The 25,184-nt window shown below is 35.6% G+C and overlaps 1 protein-coding gene across 1 annotated transcript in view; it reads right to left on the reverse strand.

The window, feature by feature from the left end:
- OSTN (osteocrin) overlaps positions 1-24,741 on the reverse strand; it is a 33,380-nt gene extending 8,639 nt beyond the window's left edge. Inside the window, exons 1-2 of the mRNA XM_058556115.1 lie at positions 24,643-24,741; positions 21,829-22,043 (exon numbers count right to left, since the gene is read on the reverse strand). Coding sequence (XP_058412098.1) covers positions 21,829-22,043; positions 24,643-24,741 — 314 coding nt within the window. The remainder of the gene's footprint in view (positions 1-21,828; positions 22,044-24,642) is intronic.
- Between the last annotated feature and the right edge of the window lie 443 nt (positions 24,742-25,184).

Here is a 25,184-nt window from a genome sequence, read left to right on the forward strand (position 1 = left end):
AAGATGGAAGAAAGAGCCAGGAATCAAGGAATGCTGTGGCCTCTAGAAGTTCTCAAAAGAAAATGGAGACCTTGGTCCTACAACCAAAAGGAACTGTGTTCTGCCAACAACCTAAATGAGAAGGAAATGAATTCTCTTCTACAGCCTCCAAGAAAGAACACAGCCGGGGACCTTTTGACTTCCTCTGTATCCTGCTGCCAGACCAGGCAAAGAGAGAGCACAGCGCAGCATGCAGAAGGAATTTTAGGGTCCACCCATTGGCTAGCAGTCAATCATATGGCTGCCCCTAATTGAAAGGAGACTGAGAAAAGTCGTCTAGAATGATATATGGTGACTGGTGAGCATCTTCTGGACTTCTGACTTACACTATTGTAAGATAATAAATTTATGTTGTTTTAAGTCCAGAAGTTTATGGTATTTTATTGCCATAGCAATAAAAAAAAAAGAATATATTTATCTGTATGATTTAGGGCTGATGTCTAAGTGTAATGTGATTAATATATTAAAAAAATTAAACTGTTGTGATTCTTATTCCTTTAACCCTTATATTCCTTCACTGACTACCACCAGTATAACTCCAGGGAAGGGGTAAGGTGGAAGCCACCTCAGAATGGAGGAGAGTGGTTACAGGAAGTCCCAGATATACAGGAAGAGGAAGTGAGAAACCAGCTCCTTCCAGGTGTTTAAAGGGCTGGTGACAAGAGGAAGGAAATGGCACCTGGGAAAAAGAGTGGTGCCACACATGTGAGAAGAGGAAGGAAATGGCACCTGGGAAAAAGAGTGGTGCCTGACCTCCCAAGGCTCCTGGGGTACTGATGATACCACGAAAAGTAATCCTTGTACTTTTTTAAAAGAGAACTATAGTGGTCTCACACATCATTATAAAGTAGAACATTTATTGGTCCATACTACTAAGGTATTTTTTCAAAAATGAAGGTAAAATAAATGAAAATAGCATTTTTCTTTCTTTACTGCAGTTGATCTTCTGTTCCTGCTCACGTAAATGAGAGGTGGCTGTGGTATGGTGGATAGCAAAATAAACTCTTTTTCCTTCCTTCTTCCCTTGTCTCTGTTCTTTCCTTCTCTTCTTTCCCCCCGGTTTGATCCAAAAAGTATTAGGAACGAGGAAATGGTAGGCGTGGATTCTATTTGACTCTTCCGCTTACTGGTAATGTGAGTGTTTAGAAGTCTGCTGTCATTCTGAGCCTCTCTTCCCTTGTTGATAAAATTCAGATAATACCTGCTCTGCCTTTCTTCTGGAGCTGTTTATTCACTTAACACACTTGTTTGTGAAGTCCTATTTGATTGTCTAATGCATAACGGCATGTATTTGTTCTCTGCACTGGGGAATCAGAGGTGAAGAAGACACATATTAACTGTTAGAGCCGACATGTTACTTGAAAAAAGCTAATGAAGTAACACACCTGAAAACATTTTATACATTTTAACTGATTCTATTATTCTTTCCTGTCAGTCCAGTCCAGTGGTTTTTAAGCTATTTGTAGCTTACTATTTCTACAAATAAAAGCTTTATAAAAGAGAGCAATATCTAAAAAGCTAAGAGAAGAATTGTCTTAGGAAATGTGTACCTCACTTTCCCCCTATATAGTGGCCCCTGAAAGAGCTTCCAGAAACACTTAAGGGTCCTTAAAGCAGAGTTTTATAACCACTGGATAGAGACATAGATCATGAGTATTTTTGTTCCAGCAATAGATTTGATTTGATTTTGATTCATTTTATCAAATTTGGGGTTGGTTGCAAATGTTCACAGGTATCTAGAAATCAAATAAGAAAAATAAATAAAACAAATATATCTGAAAAAATCCATTCAGCATTAGAATTTTTAGCACTACTAGAAAAATTGAAACAATTTTTTCCATAAAGCAGATAAACCAAAAATTGATCATAGCTCAGGAAGTTAAATAATTTCTATACAGTCACTATCCATTCAAAAGTAAAATGGCAAATTAGTATTTAACATTTTTGCTGACATGAAATATACATAATAGACTACACTGTATCACACATACACTGACAGGAATGCACAGTGTGTAAAACATGAACATTAAGAGATAGAAATATTCTTATGACCAAAAGGGAAAATTGTACTTTCTGACTATCTAGTCCCTCTTGTGACAAAATAATGGTATGACATGGTTTTATTATATACCCATTTAACCCAATCTATCTTTTCCATTCTAAAATATTCTGAAAGTAGTTTAAGGATACAGAATATCTAGCAAACTAATATAAAGAGACTAGATTGTTTATTTTAAGTATAACTTTAAACTTCACACTCAAATATAGACTTCTTGTGCCAAATAGGATTTTCAACATTTGTATTCTTCGATAAGTCAATTTCTGAAAATGTTTTACATTCTAAAACAATAGTTAAAAAAGTTGTACTTAAATTTTTTTATTGAGAATCACTTCATACATACAAAAGAGTCTATAAATTTATCTATGTTCATTTTAAAGAAAAATAAAATGAACCATTCCTATTTGCAGCACCAAATTAATTAATTAATAGAATATTGCCAGTACTTTAGAATTCCCCAGTGTTCCCCCTCCAAATTGCATCCCTCTCATGGCTTAGTCCCTGAGGCAATCTGTAGATTGAATTTTGGTCTAATAATTCCCTTGATTTTCCTTATAATCTATATGTATTCTTTAAGAGTCTCTTGTGTAGTTTAGACGGTTCTAGAATTTTATTTAAATGGCATCAGGTATGAGTTCTTCTTGACTTCTTTCAGCAAGTACTATGTGTTTTGAGATTTGTCCATGTTGACATGTGCAGCTGCTATTCATTTATTTTCATTGTTGTATAATAATTCATTGTTTGAATATATACCAGCTTATTTATACATTTTACTGTGGATGGAAATTCGAGGTATTTCCTTTTTTGTTATTATTGTTGTGTACTGTTCAGCTGAAAATTTTCTTATATATGTCTCTAGTACACATTCAAGGATTTCTCTACAGTGTATTTTTAGAAGTAGAATTGCTAGCTATGCCTGTACTTAATTTTAACATAGTGCTGTTTTCCAAAGTTGTACCAATTTACACATCCAAGAGCAGTGTATGACAATTTCTATTGTTTCAAATCTGTGCCAACTCTTGTTATTGTGACCTTTTCATTTTTCCAGTCTAATGCACTTGTATTCACATCTCATTGTGGTTTTAATTTGCTTATCCTGAATACTAATGAAGCTGCTCACCTTTTCATTTGTTTGTTGGCCACATGGATTTTTTCTTTTGGAAGTGCCTGTTCAAGTCTGTTGCCTATTTTTCTATTGGTTTGTTTTTCTTTTAAACATTGATTTGTAGGAGAGTTTCATATATACTCTGAATATTAGACTTTGTCAGTTATACGCATATATTCTTTCCTATTTGTGGTTAGTCTTCCTTATTGTGTGTTTTATGAAAATCTTTAATGTGTTTTTAAATTTATCAATATTTTTACATTTTGTTTATTAAACCATTTCTAATGTTATGAAAATATTCTCCTATGTTATCCTAAGATCTTTTTATAGTTTTGCCTTTCACATATACATTTTTAATCCTTTTGAAATTATTTTTATTTATGGAGTGAGATAGGGGTCATGTTTCTTTTTTTTGTATATCCATACCTAATTATTTATAAATTTTAGATTCTACTTGTCAAGTTTCATGAGAAATTGTTTGGTAGTTTTACCTGGAATTGTACTGAATCTAAGGTATAAATCAATTGGGAAAGAATTGAAATCTCTATGATATGAGAATTGAAATCTTTATAAATTCACTATCCAAGATTATTTATTTAGGTTGTCTTTAAAACATTCTCATACATTTTTATAATTTTCTCCATAAAGACTTCCCATAGTTTATTGGATTTATTGTTGTTGAAAGTGATATCAGGGGGCCAGCCCCGGGGCTTAGCGGTTAAGTGCGGGCGCTCCGCTGCTGGCGGCCTGGGTTTGGATCCCGGGCGTGCACTGACGCACCGCTTCTCCAGCCATGCTGAGGGCACGTCCCACATACAGCAACTAGAGGGATGTGCAACTATGACATACAACTATCTACTGGGGCTTTGGGGGGAAAAAAAAAAAAAATAAATAGGAAAGTGATATCATTTAAGAATATATGTTGTGGGTTTTTTAATGTGTCCCTTACTTCATTAAAAAAAGTTCCCTTTTATTATTAGTTTACTGGTGATTTTGATCATGAATAGATGTTTAATTTTATTGAATGCTTTTTCTGCATCTATTGAGATGATATGTCTTTATTTTGTCAACTTGTTAACTCTATTAATTGACTTTCTAAAGCAAATCAACGTTATACTGTATTTTTGTGATAAACCCAACGTGATAATGGTGTATTAACTTTTTGATACATTACCAGAATAGTTCTGTTATTTTTTTTGGTAGGAATTGTATCTACAGTCATTAATGAAGTTGTCTTGTAATTTTCTTTTCTTGTTCTCTCCATACGTAGTTTTGGTGTCCAGATAATGCTATTCTCATGAAATGATTTGAGGCTTGAAACTTCTTTTTTGGTTATCCTTCTGTTATTTATTTGATTACATCACTGTCTGAGAACACATTCTGTTTGATAAGCAAGACTTTAAAATTTTTAAGGCTTATTTTGTGGACAGGCATTTTATTAATTTTAATAATTGTTTCATGTGAACATAAACATTTTTTTCCCCAATTGTTAGATATGCAGCAACTTTTACTGATACTGCTTATGGTTTTTAGTTCCAAGGAAAGAAACCTAGGAATTAGGGTGTGGAGAGTGTTCCCTAAAAACAATAGTCTGATTTGTTGCTACATCTTAAAGAGGCAATAAAATGCTCGGCCCCTTTCAAGAAGGGCATATGCAGCTCCACCAACACTGAGTAATATGAAAGCAGGGATACAGTAATGGCTAACAGAGCATGATCTTTTAAACAGTTCAGTAATTTAGATTAGTAAAACATGAAAGTAAATTATCTTATTAGCAAGCTTAGATGAATATAGTAGCCAGACTCCACAACGGACCCCGATAATTCTACCATAATTCAGTCTCCTTCCACATTGAACAGGGCTGACTTCTCTAACCAATAGTATATGATGGAAATAATGATGTGTGACTTCTAAGACTAAATAATGAAAAATATTGCAGCTTCTGCCTTGCTTTGTTGGATCACTCACTCTAGGGGAAGTCAGCTGTCATTTCCTAAGGACACTTTCACAGCCCTATGGAGAGGTTTATGTGGCAATGATCTAAGGCCTCCTGCCAACAGCCAGTAAGGAAGTGAGACTTCCTGCCGTCAGTCAGCCTCGTTAGTGGGCCATTTTGGAAATGGATATCCCCAGCCCCCATATAGCCTGCAGATGACTGCAGCCCTGGCCAACTTCTTCACTGCAACCTTGGGACAGACCCTGTGCCGGAAGCACCCAGGCAAGCTTTTTCTGGATGTCTGATGCATAGAAACTGTGTGAGAACATACATGTTTATTATTGTCTTAAGCTGCTAAATATCGGGTAACTTGTTTGCATAGCAATAGATATCTAATACGGTGAGATGCAGAGTGCTCTGGGATTCCACAAGAGAAGAGATCACACCCAATTTGTGCCTTCCAGGAAGAACTTATAGATAATGTGGAAACAGTAAAAGAAATGGTGTCTCTGAATCCTGCAATCTTGGATTCACAATTTAAAATTAAAGTATAGCATTGAGAAATGTCTATAGGAAGACAGACATAACTGTATGAGCTTGGAAAGACTGATGTTGGAGGCTATGCTAAAATGAAGGGCTCAGCAAAGCCCTGTGAAGAATGAGAAGGAAAATCATCAAAGTCCACAAGCCATGTTTAAATTGAAAAGAGACAATTAGGCTTTTAAATTCAAACTCCAGAATGTCAGGATACAGGACCACGTTAAGTCTGACTGATGATGTAGTTTTTATAGGCCAATACATAATGCCCATTTTTCCTTGAGTCCACATTGAGAAATGATAGAGAAATACAATATAAATGATCAATGCATAAAAATCAAATGTCATTTTGATCAAGCTGAATGTAGAATATGGCTTTAATCTGCATTTAAAAAGACTTCCTTAAATTTCCTGTCTGGAGTAGACAGATTTACACAACTAGTCATGTTATCCAATAAAAACAGGAAGAAGGAGGATGAGTTGAATATGCTCAATTACTCCTCCCAGACTGGCCCGTGAGATAAATGACGACTTCTTCTCTGGGAAGGATTGAATGGGGGGCGAGGCAAGGGCCCAGTCTTTCCCTAACTGGAGTTCCTCTACGTGGAAATATGAGGCTGGGAAATCTAAGACTTAATAAATGGGATATGTTTACAATGATAAAAGAAAGTGCTACTTCATTAGCAGAAAGTTGACTTATGAGTTTTGGAATTCTCTCTCAAAAGTGGTAATTCAATTTTAAATAGATTCTATTAAATGTATGATGATGGTGCTGACTAGGCATAATACCATCTTCTGAAGTATTATCCCAAGGAACGGACCTTACGAACAGACATTCAGAAACAAGCCATGAGCATTGGAATCAAATAATGAGTTTTAAAAGGTTTACTGTAAAGTAACGCAGGCAGGCTTGATTTGGAAACTGCTGCAGAGCTGTAGGATAAGGCAGAGGAGATCTTCATTTACTCGGCTCATGAGCGCTCTTGAGGGTCTAATGAAACTTCTGAAACTTCCATCCAGAAAACAGATTTACACAAAAATGTCTTCTAGAATTTTCTTTTGAGGAGAGTGGGTAATATGCATTTCAAAGCCTATACATGGAATCAAGTATTACCCCTTTCGGGAGAAAGTTTTAAACCTTCATATATGAATTAGGGTAGGGAGAAAAGGTAAAGAGACTGTCCCATTCTGTATGTTGAGCTGGGGTGCTAAGAGACAGGTAGTAAAGAGAAGTTATTAGGAAAAACAGCCCCAAATCATTATGCTCAAGAGCGTTTCCTATTGTACAGCCAGGCTTTTCAACAAAGAAGAACGAAGCATAGAAATAGGGCACCATACTCTGAATCCTTTTACTGTGTTTCTCACTCTGAAATGGAGCCCATTTTGAACTACCTCCTTTGTGCATGAACAAACAAGAGCGGGAAACAAATAGCAAAAATCGTAAGATATTTGGTTTGGCCTTGGTCTGTGGCATTGCTTCACAATGAATAAGAAAGGAAGATGAAATGTTAGGATTTTTACCTTTAATCTTTGGGACTGTCATCAAGAAGGGCTGTCATATCTGACAAATTGAAGCTGGAACTGCTATTCTCAACTGTAGTCTGAACTTTACGTCTGGCTTAGGATAGAAACCCATATATCATTGTACAGTTTTCCAAAACCATTTATTTAATGCATACATTCCAAGTGAACCTCACTGTTCCTTGCCTTGGACAAGTGCCTTATTCACACAGAACTTGAATTTCTTTATCCAAAGCAGCTTATTTAAGGGGAAAATCATTGGACTTAGAGTTAAACAACTTGATGCTCTAGTTAGGTAATCTCAGGGAAATCATTTTATCTCTCTGAAAATATACCAATAAAATGGTGATGATATCTTCTTAGGGTGTTATAGGGATTAAAAAAAAACGGTACCAAAATGTTAAAATGGGATTCTTTCTATCTCAGTTTTGGCTGTGGCGCAAAAAAGTTGAGGGAAAAAAAAAAAGAGTGATATTTCCCCTTGCATTCCAAAGTGAGGTGCTAGACTTATGCAGTATTTGCAGAGGAGGTTGCTACAAACTGATTTTTCCAACTTTAATCCAATAAAAGTATTGATGTTGAATAGGTGAAGAAGGGGAATTTCTCTGGAACAAGTGATTGGAGAACATCAGCATTTTCCCTCCTCTTTCCTATAGAGGAAGGTCTTCAAGAAAACCACTCAGAAAGCTTGACATATACCCATCGAAGCAGGGTAGACCTGATAGACCAGTGTCTATGAAACCTAAAATGCAAGAAGCTGTGAGAATTGGCTCAATGCCAGAGTGAAGAGATGGTTACAAAAGGAACAGCTTCACTTTCAGTGACCAGAGTTGAGGATGTGGCTTTTCTGTGGAGCAGATGTAGAGTGAGCATGTGGGTAGAGTTGGTCTAGGTTAAGTATAAAGAGAACCTTCCCGGAAGGGCTTTCTGCTGGAGGTCGTGGGTAAGGTGACCTCAGCAGGATGCTGGTGGTGGTGTCAAACAAAGAAACTGAAAGAGAAGGATGAGGAGCAAAACTGAAGAGAAGAGCAAGAGGGGAAGAAGCCCTTCCTGTTGGAAGAGAAGCATTGCTGGAGGCAAGGATATTTGTGTCAATGTTTCCAACGGGGGTTGTGCGATGACCCCACAAAAACATCCCTTGATAAGGAATCCGTTTTGAGTATTTACTGAGGCCAGAGAGGACTAAGGCCAGGTCATGATACTATCAGTCGAGTAAGACTTTTCTTCACTTCTCTGTACCCCTATCCCCAATAGTGGAAAAGGCAGAAGGCAGCCCACTGTGCTAGGGGAAGGGGTGAGAATAAACTGAATGTACCTTCCTTCCCACTGCAGCTTTCTAGTTTGAATGGTGCCCAAGCTGGGGAAAGGAGAAACTTTAATAATATTCATGGTGTGGGCCAAGACATAAGAATGGTTACTTTAATTACTGAAATATGGTTGTTTTTCTAATAAAAGTGACAAGAGGGATTTTTATTATTTCAATGTGACCAGTAGAGCTGTAGTACCTACCTTTATTTTTATCCAAGAAACAACTCCTACTGAATGAATTTAAATGCATGTGGGTGGGTGATAAAATTGTTTTCCTGATTATGTCCAATGGAGTCTTTCTCTTACAGTTAAGTGGTTATAATAACAATGTTATGGAGTAAAGTGTTTATTAATCTGAATCTATAGAATGTATATAATTGTGCTGAGTATCTTCCATCTGTTCTCTAGATCCACTCTCTGCCTTTTCTCACCCTACTTTCAGTCCAGGATGCTAACCTGTCTGGATCACAGCCAAGTTCCTGTGCTGTGTGGCTTTGGTTTGAGGCAGGCAATGGGCTGCCTTGCCAGGAGAGACTGGAAGGAGAGAAAAAGTGAGGTCAGGATAATTTTCTCCTGGCTCCCTTCTTGCAAGATCACTTCCCTCTGCCCAAAGGTCCCTGCTTCTCTCAAGGTGTCTGACTCTTCAGACCAGGGCCCCGGGCTATTGAGCCACCCATTATGATTTGCCTATATGCAGTCATTTGTAAATAATCCTGTTGTGAATAAACTTCTCAAATTTTCCTATTTCAAATGCACTGCCTGTCTCCTGCAGGAAACCTGACTGACACAATGACATTACTTGCTTTGCCAACTTCAAAATATTAATCAGAGAATGAAAGCAATAACAGTTGTGAAAATGTTTATAGCAATTAAATTCAAATATAGAGTATTATTATTATTGTTATTGTTTTTGCAAGGTATTTTCAGTACTGTGTGAAGGAGTGAGGGAAACTATCCTTTAGAAAAATTCCAGGCAAATTATCAACATCGTCTAATATTAAAGGGTCATTCGGATAGTAGATAATAAAAATATAAAAGATATAAATAAATTACAGGTAAATAAGAGATTTATTAAGGTGTATATGTCATTCTAAACAAATTCTAAAAAAAATTAGAATAAATAAATAAATTCTAAATAAAACAGTCCTGACATTGGAGGTCACCTTTGTTGTTAAGCCATAGAGAACAAAGGAGCAGAGTCTGTATTCCAATTACAGTCAAGAAACAAGATAAAGAGTCTAGATTTGGGTAAATCCTCAATTTTTCAAGCTCATGGATAAACTTCTGCACAAATGCATTAGCTCTCCTTAACACTTCCAACCTTCTGAAAGTAGTTGGAGGTGAAGGGAAAGGTAGATAAAAGGGGAAAAGATAACAATTGTTTTTGACATCCTAAGATCATCAATTACTCTACTAAAATTCTTTCTTGCTTTATACCACGTTGGATGGGACCCTCATAATCTGGTGCCAAAGATACTGACAAGGTTATGTAGGTTTCACACTGCATAGCCCAGAAGGCAACAATATGAATCGTTTTTGGCTACAGCATCCCTGTGTGGCCCCAACTCTCCTTCCCAATTTCATCTCTTATTCTACTTCTTAGGATCTGATATTGAGCCCGCATCACGCTATTTAGCCCTCCCGAGAACATGCCCTGACTGTTCAAGCCTACAAGTCATCTCTTACACGATTTCCTCTTAACAGGATAACTGTTCTTAATCTATTTAATCTTTCAAAAGCAGTACTAGATTTTTGGGTCAACATTTGTGGTTACTTTTGAATTTGAGAAATGATCTTTTTTAACCATTTCTGGAAAATTGTTGAAAAAAATACCCATAATCTTTCCAAACAGTGATACTTTCTCTTCTATTTGTTCCCACTAACCTCTCATTAGATTAATTTGTATGTTACAATTTCTCATTCTCATACAGAGAAATTGGAACATCTCTTTCTGATATACTCCGAGTCATTTCCTTAGCTTTATCATATGATGAATTTATTTACTCTTTTGCCAGATTTAATCTGCTGTGTATCTCACTTAGTTTTTTTTAAAAAGTTTATTATGGAGCATTTCAGATACATGCTAAAATAGAATAGTATAATGAACTCCCATATAGTCCTCATTCTAAGTCAACAATCATTGATTTACGGAAAATCTTGTTTCATCTATTCTGTTCCCACTCCTGTATTATTTTGAAGTAAATTCAAGATAATACTTTCAATTAAATATTTAAATGACAATCTCTCTCGGGCTGGCCCTGTGGCCTAGTAGTGAAGTTTGTGGAGCTCCGCTTAGACGGCCCAGGTTCGCTTCCCAGGTGTGGACCTACACCACTTGTCGGTGGCCATGCTGTGGCAGCAACCCACATACAAAATAGAGGAAGACTGGCAGTAGGTGTTAGCTCAGGGCGAATCTTCCTCAGCAAAAAAACCAAAAAACAAAAAACAAAAAAAAACCCCAGAAAATATCATTTTTAATGTAACCACAGTACCATTTTCATATTTAAAATACACAATAACTACTTAAAATCATCAAATAGTCACTGTTCACATTCACAATTCTCTCTTACATATGCAGATTTTTAAACAGATCATTGTTTGAATCAGAACGCCCAGAATTGTGACTGGTTAATAAGTGTCTTACTCTACTTTAATCTTTAGAATCCACTTTCCCCATCATCTTTTTTTTTCAAGTCCTTGTAATTTATTTATTGAAGAAACTGGGTTATTTGTCTTATAGTTTCTATAGTCTGAATTTTGCTCTTTGCGTCCCTGTAGTGTCTCTGAAGTCATTTCTCTGTCTTCCATATTTCCTGAAAATTGGTAGGTGCTCTAGAAGTAAGACTATTTTTTTGGCAATTCTATTTTATAGGGAGCGTTGTGTTCCTCCGGCCGGAGGCATATAATGTCCTGCTATTTTTTCTTTGTGATGCTAGCACTAAGTGATGATCATTGTCAGATCCATCATTTCATTAGGGCTTGAAAACAGAGATATTCTAATTCTACCATTCCTTCTTCATTTATTAGCTGGAATAGTTCTACAAAGAGGAATTTCTACCTCATCTACTAATTCTATCATTTCTTCATTGCTTTAGCCATAAAAATTCTATCAAGAGAAAATTCCACTTCATCTACTGTTAATTACTCAGTGGTGCAATTCACATAAGAAAAGTAAGTTTAATGTTCTCTATTTACAAGTTTTCAAAACAATGAATTGATAACTAGCATTCTCCAAAGATGATCAATCAGTCTTTAAAATATAATTTTTAATTCACAGATTTAAGCAGATTTAATGCATTATTGTTAACGTTTTTATTGATGCTTAGATTTTCATACTTGGCCAGTGGGGATCTCTTTCAATGGGTTTGAGTCCTTTTGACCTTACCTTAATATAGCAAGCTTCCTTGCTATCAGGTATGACAAGACATTCAAGCTCAATTTGTATGTTTTACGTCCTCTTTTTCTGAGGAGCTCTAATTCCTTGAAGCGAGAAACGATGTTGAAAGATGACAATCTGAACACTAAGGTTGCTCATTGCCCCTAGACCGGTGATTGTTTTGCAGAATTTTCAATGTACAGACTGAATCATGAGCTCATGCTGATAGTAATTCATAAACATGAGTTCATACTAAAATGAATGTCTCGTGGATATTTTGAAATCAAGGGATATTTAAGGACCAGGAGTTTTTATTTTATTTAACATGTTCAACTTACAACTTTATCTAATTTTTATTCCATGCTGTGAATCCCAGTTCTTATCAGTACCAGGAATGACAAAATTAGAATATTAAATAAATACTTTTTTGCTTTTCCCACAATGCACAATCAACAGTCTCAAAATAGCAACACCAATAGTACTACCAATGGTATAATTTTTGAAAATATTTTGTTTTTTTTTCTTTCAGGCCTTTTTGTCTCATATATTTCAATAAGTATGTACAGTCAAATTATTTTATTTCATCACTTGGAGTAAATCTCGTTTGTGTAGTAATGCCATCAACTAGAATATATATGTTAATAAGTTTTAGTCATTTTTTAATATTTAGGTATAACATTTTAATATTTATTTTTGTTGTATCATTATGTAAAATATTGAAATGGTTCTGAAATCAAAACAAGGTATATTCAAATAAGTCTAGCTTTTATTTCTGATCCCTTTATCCTTTTTCATCTTTCCCTAAAGATAAGCATTTAAAAATATTTTATATTTATCCTTTTACTTTTTTAATCTAAGCATTTTTGTACTTGTATTGCCATTTTTAAACAGTAGCATACTATACTCATATTTATCCATCTTGCTGTTATTAATTAACAATGTCATAAAACTCACCCTACACAGACATAACTCAGAGACATTGTGGTTCAGTTCTAGACCACTGCAATAAAGTGAATATTGAAATAAAGCAAGTCTCATAAATTTTTTGGTTTCCCAGTGTATATAGAAGTTATATTTACACTATACTGTAGTCTATTAAGTGTACAACAGCATTATGTCTAAAAAAACAATGTACATTCCTTAATTAAAAGGCTAAAATATGCTAATCATCATCTGAGCCTTCAGCCAGTCATAATCTTTTTGCTGGTGGAGGATCTTGCCTTGATGTTGAGGCTGCTGACTGATCAGGGTGGTGGTTGCTGAAGGTTGGGGTGGCTGAGGCAATTTCTTAAAATAAGACAACAAGGAGGTTCGCCACATTGACTGACTTTTCCTTTCACGAATGATTTCTCTGTAGCATGTGATGCTGTTTGATAGCATCTCACTCAGAGTAGAACTTCTTTCAAAATTGGAGTCAATTCTCTCAAACCTAGCTGCTGCTTTATCAACTAAGTTTATGTAATATTCTAAGTCCTCTATTGTCAGTTAGACAATCTTCACAGCATCATCACCAAGAGTAGAGTCTATCTCAAGAAACTACTTTCTTTGCTCATCCCTAAGAAGCAACTCCTCATCTGTTAGTTTTATCATGAGATTGCAGCAATTCAGTCACATCTTCAGGCTGCATCTTTAGTTCTAGTTCTCTTGCTGTCTCCACCACAACTGCAGTTACTCCCTCCACTGAAGTCTTGAACTCTCAAAGTCATCCATGAGGGTTGGAATCAAACTTCTCCCAAACTCCTGGTAAGTTAAGCTGGTGTTTTGACTTCTTCCCACGAATCATGAATGTTCTTAATGGCATTTAGAATGGTGAATCCTTTCCAGGTTTTCAATTTACTTTGCCCAGATCCGTCAGAGGAATCACTATCTATGGCAGCTATAGCCTTATGAAATATATTTCTTAAATAAGAAGACTTGAAAGTCAAAATTACTCCTTGATTCTTGGGCTGCAGAATGCATGGGCTAGCAGACATGAAAACAACATTAATCTCATTGTCTTTCTCCATCAGAAAACTTGGGTGACCAGAAGCATTGTCAATGAACAGTCATTTTTTTTTTTTTGTGAGGAAGATCAGCCCTGAGCTAACATCCATGCTAATCCTCCTCTTTTTGCTGAGGAAGACTGGCTCTGAGCTAACATCTATTGCCAATCCTCCTTCTTTTTCTTTTTTTCCCCAAAACCCCAGTAGATAGTTGTATGTCGTAGTTGCACATCCTTCTAGTTGCTGTATGTGGGACGCGGCCTCAGCATGGCTGGAGAAGCGGTGCGTCGGTGCGCGCCCGGATCTGCACCCGGGCTGCCAGTAGTGGAGCGCGTACATTTAACTGTTAAGCCACGGGACCAGCCCACAGTCATATTTTGAAAGGAGTCTTTTTTTCTGAGCAGTAGGTCTCAACAGCGGGCTTAAAATATTCAGTAAACCATGTTGTAAACAGATGTGCTGTCATCCAGGCTTTGTTATTTCATTTATAGAGCACAGGCAGAGTAGATTTAGCATAATTCTTAAGGACCCTAGTATTTTCGGAATGCTAAACGAGCATTGGCTTCGATTTAAAGTCACCAGCTGCATTTGCCCCTAACAAGAGAGTCAGCCTGTCCTTTGAAGCTTTGAAGCCAGGCATTGACTTCTCCTTTCTAGCTCTGAAAGTCCTAGATGGCATCTTCTTCCAATATAAGGCTGTTTCATCTACATTGAAAATCTGTTGTTTAGTGTAGTCACCCTCATTAATTATCTTAGCCAGATCTTCTGGATAACTTGCTGCTGCTTCTACATCAGCACTGGCTGCTCCGCCTTGCACTTTTATGTTATGGAGACGGTTCTTTCCTTAAACCTCATGAACCAACCTCAGCGAGCTTCAAACTTTTCTTCTGCAGCTTCCTCGCCTCTCTCAGCCTTCAGAGAATTGAAGAGAGTTAGGATCTTGCTCTGGATTAGGCTTTGGTTTAAGGAAATGTGCATGGTTTGATCTTCTATCCAGACCACTCAAACTTTCTCCATATCAGCAACAAGGCTGTTTTGCTTTCATTTTTTTTTAAGACTATTCAAGTCCTCTTCCACTTTTTTTTTTTTATTTTGTGAGGAAGATCAGCCCTGAGCTAACATCCGTGCCAATCCTCCTCTTTTTGATGAGGAAGACTGGCTCTGAGCTAACATCTACTGCCAATCCTCTTCCTTCCCGCCCCCCCCAAAGCCCCAGTAGATAGTTGTATGTCATAGTTGCACATCCTTCTAGTTGCTGTTTGTGGGACGCTGCCTCAGCATGGCCGGAGAAGCGGTGCGTCTGTGTGCAACCGTGATCCGAACCCTGGCCACCAGTAGCGGAGCGCGCGCACTTAACAGCTAAGCCACCGGGTTGGCCCCTGTTTTGCTTTCTTAAAATTTGTATGTTCACTGGAATAGCACTTTTAATTTCTTTTAAGAACTTTTCCTTTGAATTCACAACATGGCTACCTGTTTGGCACAAGAGTCCTAGCTTTCAGTCTATCTTGGCTTTCGATATGCCTTTCTCACTAAGCTTAATCATTTCTAGCTTTTGATTTAAAGTGCAAGACATGTGACTCTTCCTTTCACTTGAACATGTAGGGGCCATTTTGTGTTATTAACTGGCCTAATTTCAATATTGTTCTGTCTCAGGGAATAGAGAGGCCCGAGGAGAAGGAAACAGACAGGAACAGCTGGTTGGTAGAGCAGTCAGAACACACAAAACATTTATCGATTAAGTTCTCCGACTATTTTCTTACCCCATTTTTCTATAGCCTTGTTCTTTTTCTTTTCTGTTCTTAAAAGTTCTTTCTATATTAAAGATATTAGCCTTTTGTTTTTTATATAAATTAGAAACATTTATCCAATTTATTCGTTTTCTTTTTACCTTGCTTTATGGTGTCCTTTGCCATGGAAACTTTTAAAAGATAGGCAATCAAATGTATCTATTTTTTCCTTATATTTTCTGAATTTTCCATCAGAATTTAGAAGCCTTTACCTAGTCCCTCTCCATATGGAACTTCGCCAATGTTTTCTTCTAGTACCTATACTGGTTTATCTGTTTTTTCACTCAAATTTATGATCCATTTAGAATTTATTGTAATGTATACTTTGAGAAAGGATCAATTTTATCTTTTTTTCCATACTACAAAATCACTTATTGAAAATTTATCTTTTTACTCACTAATATGAGATGCTACTTTTTTAATATATTAAAAGTTACGTACATAATTGGCTTTATTTCTTGAATTTCTGTTCTATTTATTTTTGGTTTATCCATGGGTTGATATTATGCTATTATAAAGAAAGGAAAATAAAATATTTAAAAATATTTGATAGGACTCTTCTTTCTTCTTTTACTCAGGGTTTTCCTGGTATGCTAGTTTTCAATTCTTTCAAATGATATTTATGATGAACTTCTTTAGATCCAAAAAAACTGTTGTTATTTTTTATTAGAATTGTGTTGTTTGTAATAAGAGCTGACATCTTTCTGCTTTTGAGTCTTCTGATGCCAGATCATAGTATAGTATGTGTCTCCATTTGTTCATATCTACTTTTTGTATTTTAGCATTATTTTTATGTTTTTTTCTCACGTATTCTTTGGGCATTCTTTGTTAGCTTTATGCCTAGGTATTTTCCTATCTTTATGCTATGTAAATGAAGTCTTCTATCTTCTATCTGATTTCTGTTTGTATATATCAAAAGAGTTTTATTGTAATTGTTTATCCATTGATTATCTTGGTTTTCTAATTTGTCATTTGTAAATAAACAAGTTTTACTTCTTCCTTTCCAATTCTTATGCCTCTAAATGTTTTTTGTTGTCTAAACGCATTTCTAAATTGTAGTGGAAATAATGTGCATGGCTTTCTTCTTCCTCATTTTAGTAAAGCTTCCAGTATATCTCACCATTAAATACAATACTGACTTTTGGGGGGCTTGCCTGGTGGCATAGTGGTGAAGTTCGCACACTTCACTTTGGTGGCCCGGGGTTCGCAGGTTCAGATCCTGGCTGCGGACCTATGTACCGCTTATCAAGCCATGCTGTGGCAGGCGCCCCACATATAAAGTAGAGGAGGATGGGCACGGATGTTAGCCCAGGGCCAATCTTCCTCAGCAAAAAGAGGAGGATTGGCAACAGATGTTAGCTGAGGGTTAATCTGCCTCACCAAAAAAAAAAAAAAATACTGACTTTTGGGCTGAGCTACACACTCACACACACACACACATCATGTTAGAGGAGTATCTGTCAGTTCTTATTTTAAAAAAGTATGAATAAATGTTAGATTTTGTCAATATCCCTTTTGCGTGTATGGATATGGATATGATCACATGCTTTTTCTCCATTTCTCTATTACTACCATGGATTACATTAAAGAAATTCCTAATATTGAACCACACTTACTTTCCTGGAATAAACCCCACTGGTTAAGATGTGTTATATTTTTAAATATCTTTTAAAATGATCTATTATCTATCTTATCTATTGTGTTTTGCATTGATATTCACATATAAGTCTAAAGTTTCCTTTTCAAAATGTAGTATTTGCAATTTGAGGGTCAATATTATATTTGTTTCAGGAAATAAACTTGGAAAGTTTACCTTTTTGGCATACTCTGAAAAGTTAAAATAACATTGGGATTATCTGATAATTTAAGATTTGGTAAAATTCTCCTGTGAAATTATCTAGATCTGGTGCTTTCTTATGGCAAGCTCTTTAAAAAAAATTCTCCACGGTAATTGAACTGTTTTTGTCTTTTGGGAGGTCAATGTTTGTAGATTATATTTTTCTTAAATTTTATCAATGTTTTCTAGTTCTTCAACTTATGTATGTAGAGTTGAGCAAAGTAGCTTCCTATTCTTTTTATAAGTTCTTCTTTGATGGTTATTTCCACCTTGTCATTTCTAATTTTGTGAATTTGCTTTCTACTTTTTTCTTAACTAGGTTAGCTAGTGGCTTGTCCTTTTGTTGTTTAAAGAAAAACAGCTTTGCATGTATTTATTATACCCTGTGTTTTGCTTTACAAACTTTTTGATTTCGGCTTTTGTCATTGTTAATATCTATATTCTGCTTTTTTTTTCTGCTTTTCCTGGCTTACTTTGCTGTTCTTTCTAGATTTTCGTTGTGTAGTATTTGCTTTATTTTTATTACGGTAGTGCTAATCTTTATCTGGTATTTTCTTTATCTGCCCATAATATTTCATTTTCCTTATTATTACTTTCAATAAAATATGTAAACTTATTTTGTATTCCTCTTTGACCCAACAGCTTATTTAATGACATGGTTGATACATTCCAGGTTTGTACCTTCTTGTTTTCTGGTTTTGTTATTAGGTTCCAGTTTTATTACATTTCAGTTAGTGAATGCTTTTGTAATATATCTGTTCTTTATTTCTTGAGGGTTGGTTTGTCACCTCAGATGTGATAAATTTTGTGACTATTTCACACGCACTTGAGAAGTTATATCTTCTATTATCGAAGTTCAGAGTTCAAAACAGATTTACAAGTTCTATTTTATGGATTATGTTGTGTATGTCTTCTATAAATTTCCAATATATAATCTCTCTTGGATTTTAAAAAATGAATTAAAGTCTCCTATTACTAATACATTTCTTTCTATTTCCTAGCATTCCCTGCTGTTTCTTTTTGATATATGTTGTCGCATTTTCTTTTAATTTTTAATTTATGTTTTTTCCTTGTATAAGGAAAAACATTCTTGTCCATTCTTTTATTGTCAACCTTTCTGAAGTTCTTTAATTTTCTTTTTTTTTTCAAAGTTTTTGTTTATTGCAGTAACATTGGTTTATAACATTGTAAAAATTTCGGGTGTACATCATTATACTTCTATTTCTGCATAGATTACATCATGTTCACCACCCAAATACTAATTACAACCCATCACCACACACATGTACCGAACTATCCCTTTCACCCTCCTCCCTCCCTGCTTCCCCTCTGGTAACCACCAATCCAATCTCTGTCCCTATATGTTTGTTTATTGTTGCTATTATCTACTAATTTTCTTTTCTTTTTTTTTTTGTGAGGAAGATCAGCCCTGTGCTAACATCTGCCAATCCTCCTCTTTTTTTGCTGAAGAAGACTGGCTCTGGGCTAACATCGGTATCCATCCTCCTCCACTTTATATGGGATGCCGCCACAGCATGGCTTGCCAAGCAGTGCGTCGGTGCACACCCGGGATCCGAACCGGCGAACCCCGGGCTGCCGGAGCGGAACGTGAGCACTTAACAGCTTGCGCCACCGGTCGGGCCCCTAAATCTCTTTAATTTTCGTTGTGTCTCCTAAACATAGAAAATTGTTGCATTTTCCTTTATCAGCCAATCTGAAAATACTTGTAATTTAATAGGCAAGTTACATTCATTTACATTTATTGATATGATCATTATTTTTTGGAATCAATCATATTTTAAAGTTATATTTATATATATGAGTCTTTTATATAAAGTTTTTCACTGTGTCCTATTTTATTGTGCTCTCTTTTTTGTAAGAAACTTTTAACTTTGGTTCTTATGGTTATTTTCGTACTAATATTTTTATATGAAAACCTTGGTCCTCTCTCTTTTCAGTTTTTGTCTTCTGTTCTTTAGTAAAAGATTCATTAAATTTAGTTGGTAATTTTTTCTTTTCCTTCTTCTCCATGTCCGGAAGCAACTATTTGTTGTAATATCCTATTATTCCCAGTCAATGGCCATGAAGCAGTCAAAACCTCATTCTAAATTGTATATGCTCTAACTATTGTCCCTGAATTGTTTGATACTTTGATGTACCTATATTGTCAGACTATAACTATAACACCTCGCACTCTTTTCCTTGCAAACATCATTTCACGTTAATTTTAAAGTTATGCTCACATCAATTCTTATGATGATATATCTCCAGTCATGTTTGTTTGCCTGAAGAAACTCATCTAGTAGCTTCCTCGGGAAGTGCTCATGAGAACAATATTCCCTAATTTTTTGCATGCTTATAATAGTTTATTTTTAGCCCTTATATATAAAAATTTGTTCCAATGGATATTAAATGCTTGTCCATTTCCCTTTATTCTTTGTAAGTTGAGCTATGTTAGATAAATTATATCTCCTAATATAGTCTCTGTTTATGACACTTCCTAAAGAAATTGTTATGATGAAACTTCAATGTAGATTATATATATTTATAAAATTTATGCAATACATATTTTGTATATAAGTTATGTAAGCTATTATAAATGTATATGGAAATATTTAAATATAACATTTGTATATTGATTTTGAAATTATTTAGTAGACTATGTTGTAAGATCCAGGAATCAAAGAACTAATATTTATTAGAAGACAATATTTTCTCCATTTATCCCTTGGATTTCCACGGCCTTCTTTATAAATTGCTCTTTAAATATATTTCTTCTTGCTCTGGGTTACAATTCATTATAAATATTTCTATGTTTTTTAGTGGCATGTGATTTCTTTGAGGGACAGAGACTATATTTTCCTCTTCTTTTGCGCCATAGCCCAATACAGTGCCTAGAACATAAGTGGAACTAATTTGTATTTGTTTAATTAAAATGGGGTCTGAATTTCAAAATGTAGGTGTCGGATTATTTTTCAAGCACAGGTAGGATAAAATATAGTCCCAAAGTGATGATTTTATTTCCTAGCGTAGCTTCAAGAATCTTTCAGAGCAGAAGTCTAGCAAATTGTATCTTGTATGCTGAGAATTATTGAACAGAGCAAAGTCATAGACCTACGAACAAGCGTGACAAGTCCTAGAACTGCAAGTAACGAGGTAAGACCGGAGCAAAGAACGCGGAGATGGGTGCACGAAGAAATGAGGCGCCAGATTATGAAATTCTTCCTAGGATTTGCTTAAAGAGTTTGCTTTTATCTTGCAAGCAATGGGAACATTTCACAAAAAGATTTTTGTATTAGATGATCCCCCTGATAGCAGAGTAAAGGATATATTGGTGGTAGAGGGGGGGTGATGGTGGTGGAAGTGGAGATGAGGAAAGACTGGAGAAAGAAAAAATATGAAAAAGAGAAGGCCAGAATTAGGAAAACCTTAACAGGAAAGGCTGTTCTGGAGATATTTAACATATAAAACAGATAGGATTTAGAGAGTTTAGTGGAAAATGGAATGTTTAGAGTGAGCAAAAGGAATCCTGGGGAGTAAATGGAATCCTAGTAAATTTCCCAAATTCCAGACATTGGTAACTGGGTGGTCTCTTGTGCCATTGCTAACATGAAATGTACAGCATGAGAAACAGATATGGAAGGAGTAGATGATGAGTTAAGTTTGGAATGACTGCTTGAAAGTACTGACAGTTACTCAATGATTATTGAGAGATTTAATTACTCTAATTCCATTACAATGCTTAATAGCTTACAAAGTATTCATCTGATTTTTATGGAGGTAAGTAATTATCCCCATTTTACAGATAAATAAGCTGAGTATCACAGAAGATAAGATTCTTATAAAAGTCACATGGCTAGAAATGAGTTAAGCACACGTTTTTCGACTCCATGTCCTGAGAGCTCTTCAAATCTTGGTATAGGACTCATTCATGTAATTTGGAAAGCTTTGTATCATGGGTAAAAATAAAAATGGTATTCTGGTAACCTCTATTAAATAGAAAACTCAATTGATCAGAACATTTATCCCATAGCACACACATTTCCCCTCACCTCCCAAATGCTGTAATATCTCATGATAACTATTTTATATCTGTGTAAAACAGAATCTTCCTCAGGAAACATTATGACAAAATATTAATGCATACTGTAGAAGTCATTTTGCTCCCTAAACAGTTATTTCCAAAATCTTACTAGTAAGAGGACAAGTTACCAGCACACTGTCAAATCTGCTAACCTAAAATGTTTTCATTGTATTTTTTAATGTGGAATTCTCTCTGTTTCTGAACCCGGAGTAGACGAATTAAGAAATGAAGATATTCCTTCTCCAAGGGTTACTTACCTCTGTTTACCTTTGCGCTCTAGAGAGCCAGCTGAGAGTCTGTCCAAGGGGGAACCAAAGCCAGAGAAGCTCCTTTTCTTCTTTGTTTCAATCACATCATTCTCCAGAGACACGAGTTCATCAAGAAACAAGAGTTTTGCTGCCAGATCAGAGGCTGATTTCTCTTCCCTGACTGTGGGTGGTGACTGCACATCTGTGACTCCAGAATCAAAGGTCTATAGGGCAGGAAAGGTGATTCCATTCATTAAGAAAAAGAAACCTCAAATCATGTGCATTTGGCTATCTTTAGCTGACATGCCTGTTATGTAACTTGATTTCTTGTGGAGTTAGGCGCCAGAGAGAAAGACTTTTGGGGACAGAAACACATAAAGGTAAGGTATATCCAAAAGGAATGAAAAAGAAACAAAAACAAGGGGCCAGCTGGTGGTATAGTGGTTAAATTTGTGCGCTCCGCTCTGGCAGCCGGGTTCGCGGGTTCGGATCCCGGGTGCAGACCTACACACCGCTCATCAAGCCATGCTGTGGCAGCGTCCCACATACAAAATGGAGGAAGATTGGCACAGATGTTAGCTCAGGGACAATCTTCCTCACCAAAACAAAACAAAATAAAACAAAACAAACACACACACACAAAGAAAAAAGAGGAAAAACTCCAGGCTTGTCTCTAAAATTTAGTACATTAACTCATCATTCTTCCAGATTCTTTACCAGTATCAACTGCATCCTTCCTTATCATTCCCATAGCACTTTACATGTACTACTTTCATCATCACACTTATTACATTTTCCTTTGTATTAGATTGGTTCCAATATATTGGTATTGTGTATTAGATTGTGAATAACTTGGGGGCAATGACTATGTCTAATTAGTCTTTTATTTCCTCTATTCAATACTTATCTGAGTATTTTGCTCATAGTTAGTACTCAATGAATTTATGATGAATATTTATTGAATGAATTCTGGAAAAAAACTAAACCTCATGCTATTTTATTTTCACCATTCATTCATACTTTATTGATTCAATCCTCTAAGCATCCACTATGTACCAGGTTCTGCATTAGACCTAAGGGATACAAAAATGAACAAAATCCAATCCCTGTCCTCAGGGAGCTAACCTTCTCCATCCATGTGATTTATTAACAAATATTAATGAATGTCAACAGTGAGTCAGAGCTATCCCAATGACGTTATTATCCCTTGTAAAATTTCTTGTTTATTTATCTGTTACACATTTTGCCACTTTGCACTTCATCCAAGTCATAAACGTATGTGTGTCCAGTTTGTGAAGTCTGTCTTTTCCTTTCTAGGCCTACTCAGCATTTTTAAAAATACTCCTGTTAATAATCTCAAGACATTGTGTAGTCCAGGAGATGCTACTTTTTTCCCCAAGAGCCATAGAATATTCCCCTATGGGAAGAAATCTTAGCTTCAGGAATCTCTTCCCTATCCCTTTTAAGACACATTCTTCCATGTGCCAGACTCTTGGTCTTGGCAAGACTCTTTCTCTTCACTTCCTGTCTTTCTTCTTGGATTATTTCTTCCATTCTCTTTCTGTTCTCTTCATTTTCTCCAATAAAATGAAAGAGTAGCATTTTCTAAGCTTTTTCATCATTGGCTCAAGCAACTCTCTTTTGAAACACTTATAGTCTGACATATAGACTGGAAGCTATTGAGCCTCGTCTTTCCTAAACCAATCAAATCTGCACTAAGTCTGGTTAGTTCTTCCTGGAAAACCCCTCTTGCCCTGTTCTTCCTGATTCCCATTGGAAATGACTTTTATCAGGTCCTCTTGGCTGCTTAGTGTATACTCTTAATCACCTTATAATTTGTTTATCTCCTATCTCCCTCTCTTTTCTATTCTATCCTGAATAATACCTTGAAGTTAATCATCCCCAAAGACTACTTTCATCATACAAAAAGAAAATTAAAAATCTCTATAGCTCTTTGTTATTTACAGTGCAAAGTCCACAATTTGGTTCCAAACTCCTCTTAAAATCCCAACTTCTATCACTTCTCTATATAAGCATGACAACATAGAAACTGGAGAAGGGAAGGTTGCTATAATCATGAGAAAGAAATACTAAAGAGCAGGAGACAAACCTTCAAAGAGCAAAGGTAGGAGATATTTTATTATCTCTCAGAGCATCCTCCAAAAAATGTTTTCATTCTTCCAACTGACATACATACAAAATAGAGTTTTTTTGGTTTCTTTTTCTTTTTAAACATATTCTTAATCCTCAGAAAAAAAATTATAGAACTTGAATAAAACTTGCCTTTCAGTAAAATGGATTTCAGATTCTCACTTTATGTTATTTAAGAAATACAAAGAATATGTTTCTAATAAGATCAAAGAAGCTAAATTAACTTTTCTCTGTGTGGAGATGTCCTCACATTTCTTTTCCTTTGTAGTTTAGTCATGGCAGCAAGAAAACATTTGTATAATAACAAAAAGTTTGGCCAAAACTACTCAAATTTTGACATGTAAACAACTTCAAATTTCACATAAAAGCACTTCATCTTTATGTAATTATTTAATTATAAATATGGCTGAAAGGATAATGAATTTTCTCTCATGTTTTTTTGTACATGGAATATAAATCTTTGTTATTACGTCGTTTTTTTTTTTAACATTTAGATATCTGGCTTTCTCTGAATCCATGGTGAGGATAAAACATAGAAAAAAATGCCTATTTCCTTGATTTTGTGTTATCAAAGCATCTCCTATTTGTCAGTAGCGCCTGCTTCTGACATTAGCAGAAATGGCTTATGTTCATTAAAAAAAACATCTGGAGCCTTAAGCTAGTTTCCATTACCTCTGTTGTGACATCCACTGAGAGCACTTTTCCTGAGCTCCACAGCGTCAACATCACAGCCAGGATAAAATGTGCACTTGCCAATCTCCAGTCCAGCATCTAAGGGTTGCATAAATCAGGGTTAACATTTGTTAGTGTGGCATATAAAGATAGAAAACAAAAACTCCTATAAAGCTTGTTATAGGCATGTGATAAACCAAATTATTCAGCTTCTATATGTTGGAGTGTACCTCTGCAAAACTTAAATAATACTTAATAGAAGCTGTCAATCTCCCAGAATGAATTCTATCAAGGCTTCATTTCCATGGAAACCTAGACTGGGGTTGTACAGCTATAATCATAATTTAATTCAAAGTAACCCAAGTCTAAGAAATCTAGTTTGTGTATTTATTCTTTGACTGCCTAATCCAGGGATTACAACCTCATGTATCTAAGAGGAAATGTGTAAAATTGGCCAGGTATGAGAGAATAAGGCCTGGTGGGGTCTGTGGTCAACCAGAGCGAATGTGCTGTATGTAAAAGCATTTAAATTCAAATTTTCA

This window comes from Diceros bicornis, chromosome 15, assembly GCF_020826845.1.
Source record: "Diceros bicornis minor isolate mBicDic1 chromosome 15, mDicBic1.mat.cur, whole genome shotgun sequence".
In the NCBI taxonomy this organism is placed as follows: domain Eukaryota; kingdom Metazoa; phylum Chordata; class Mammalia; order Perissodactyla; family Rhinocerotidae; genus Diceros; species Diceros bicornis.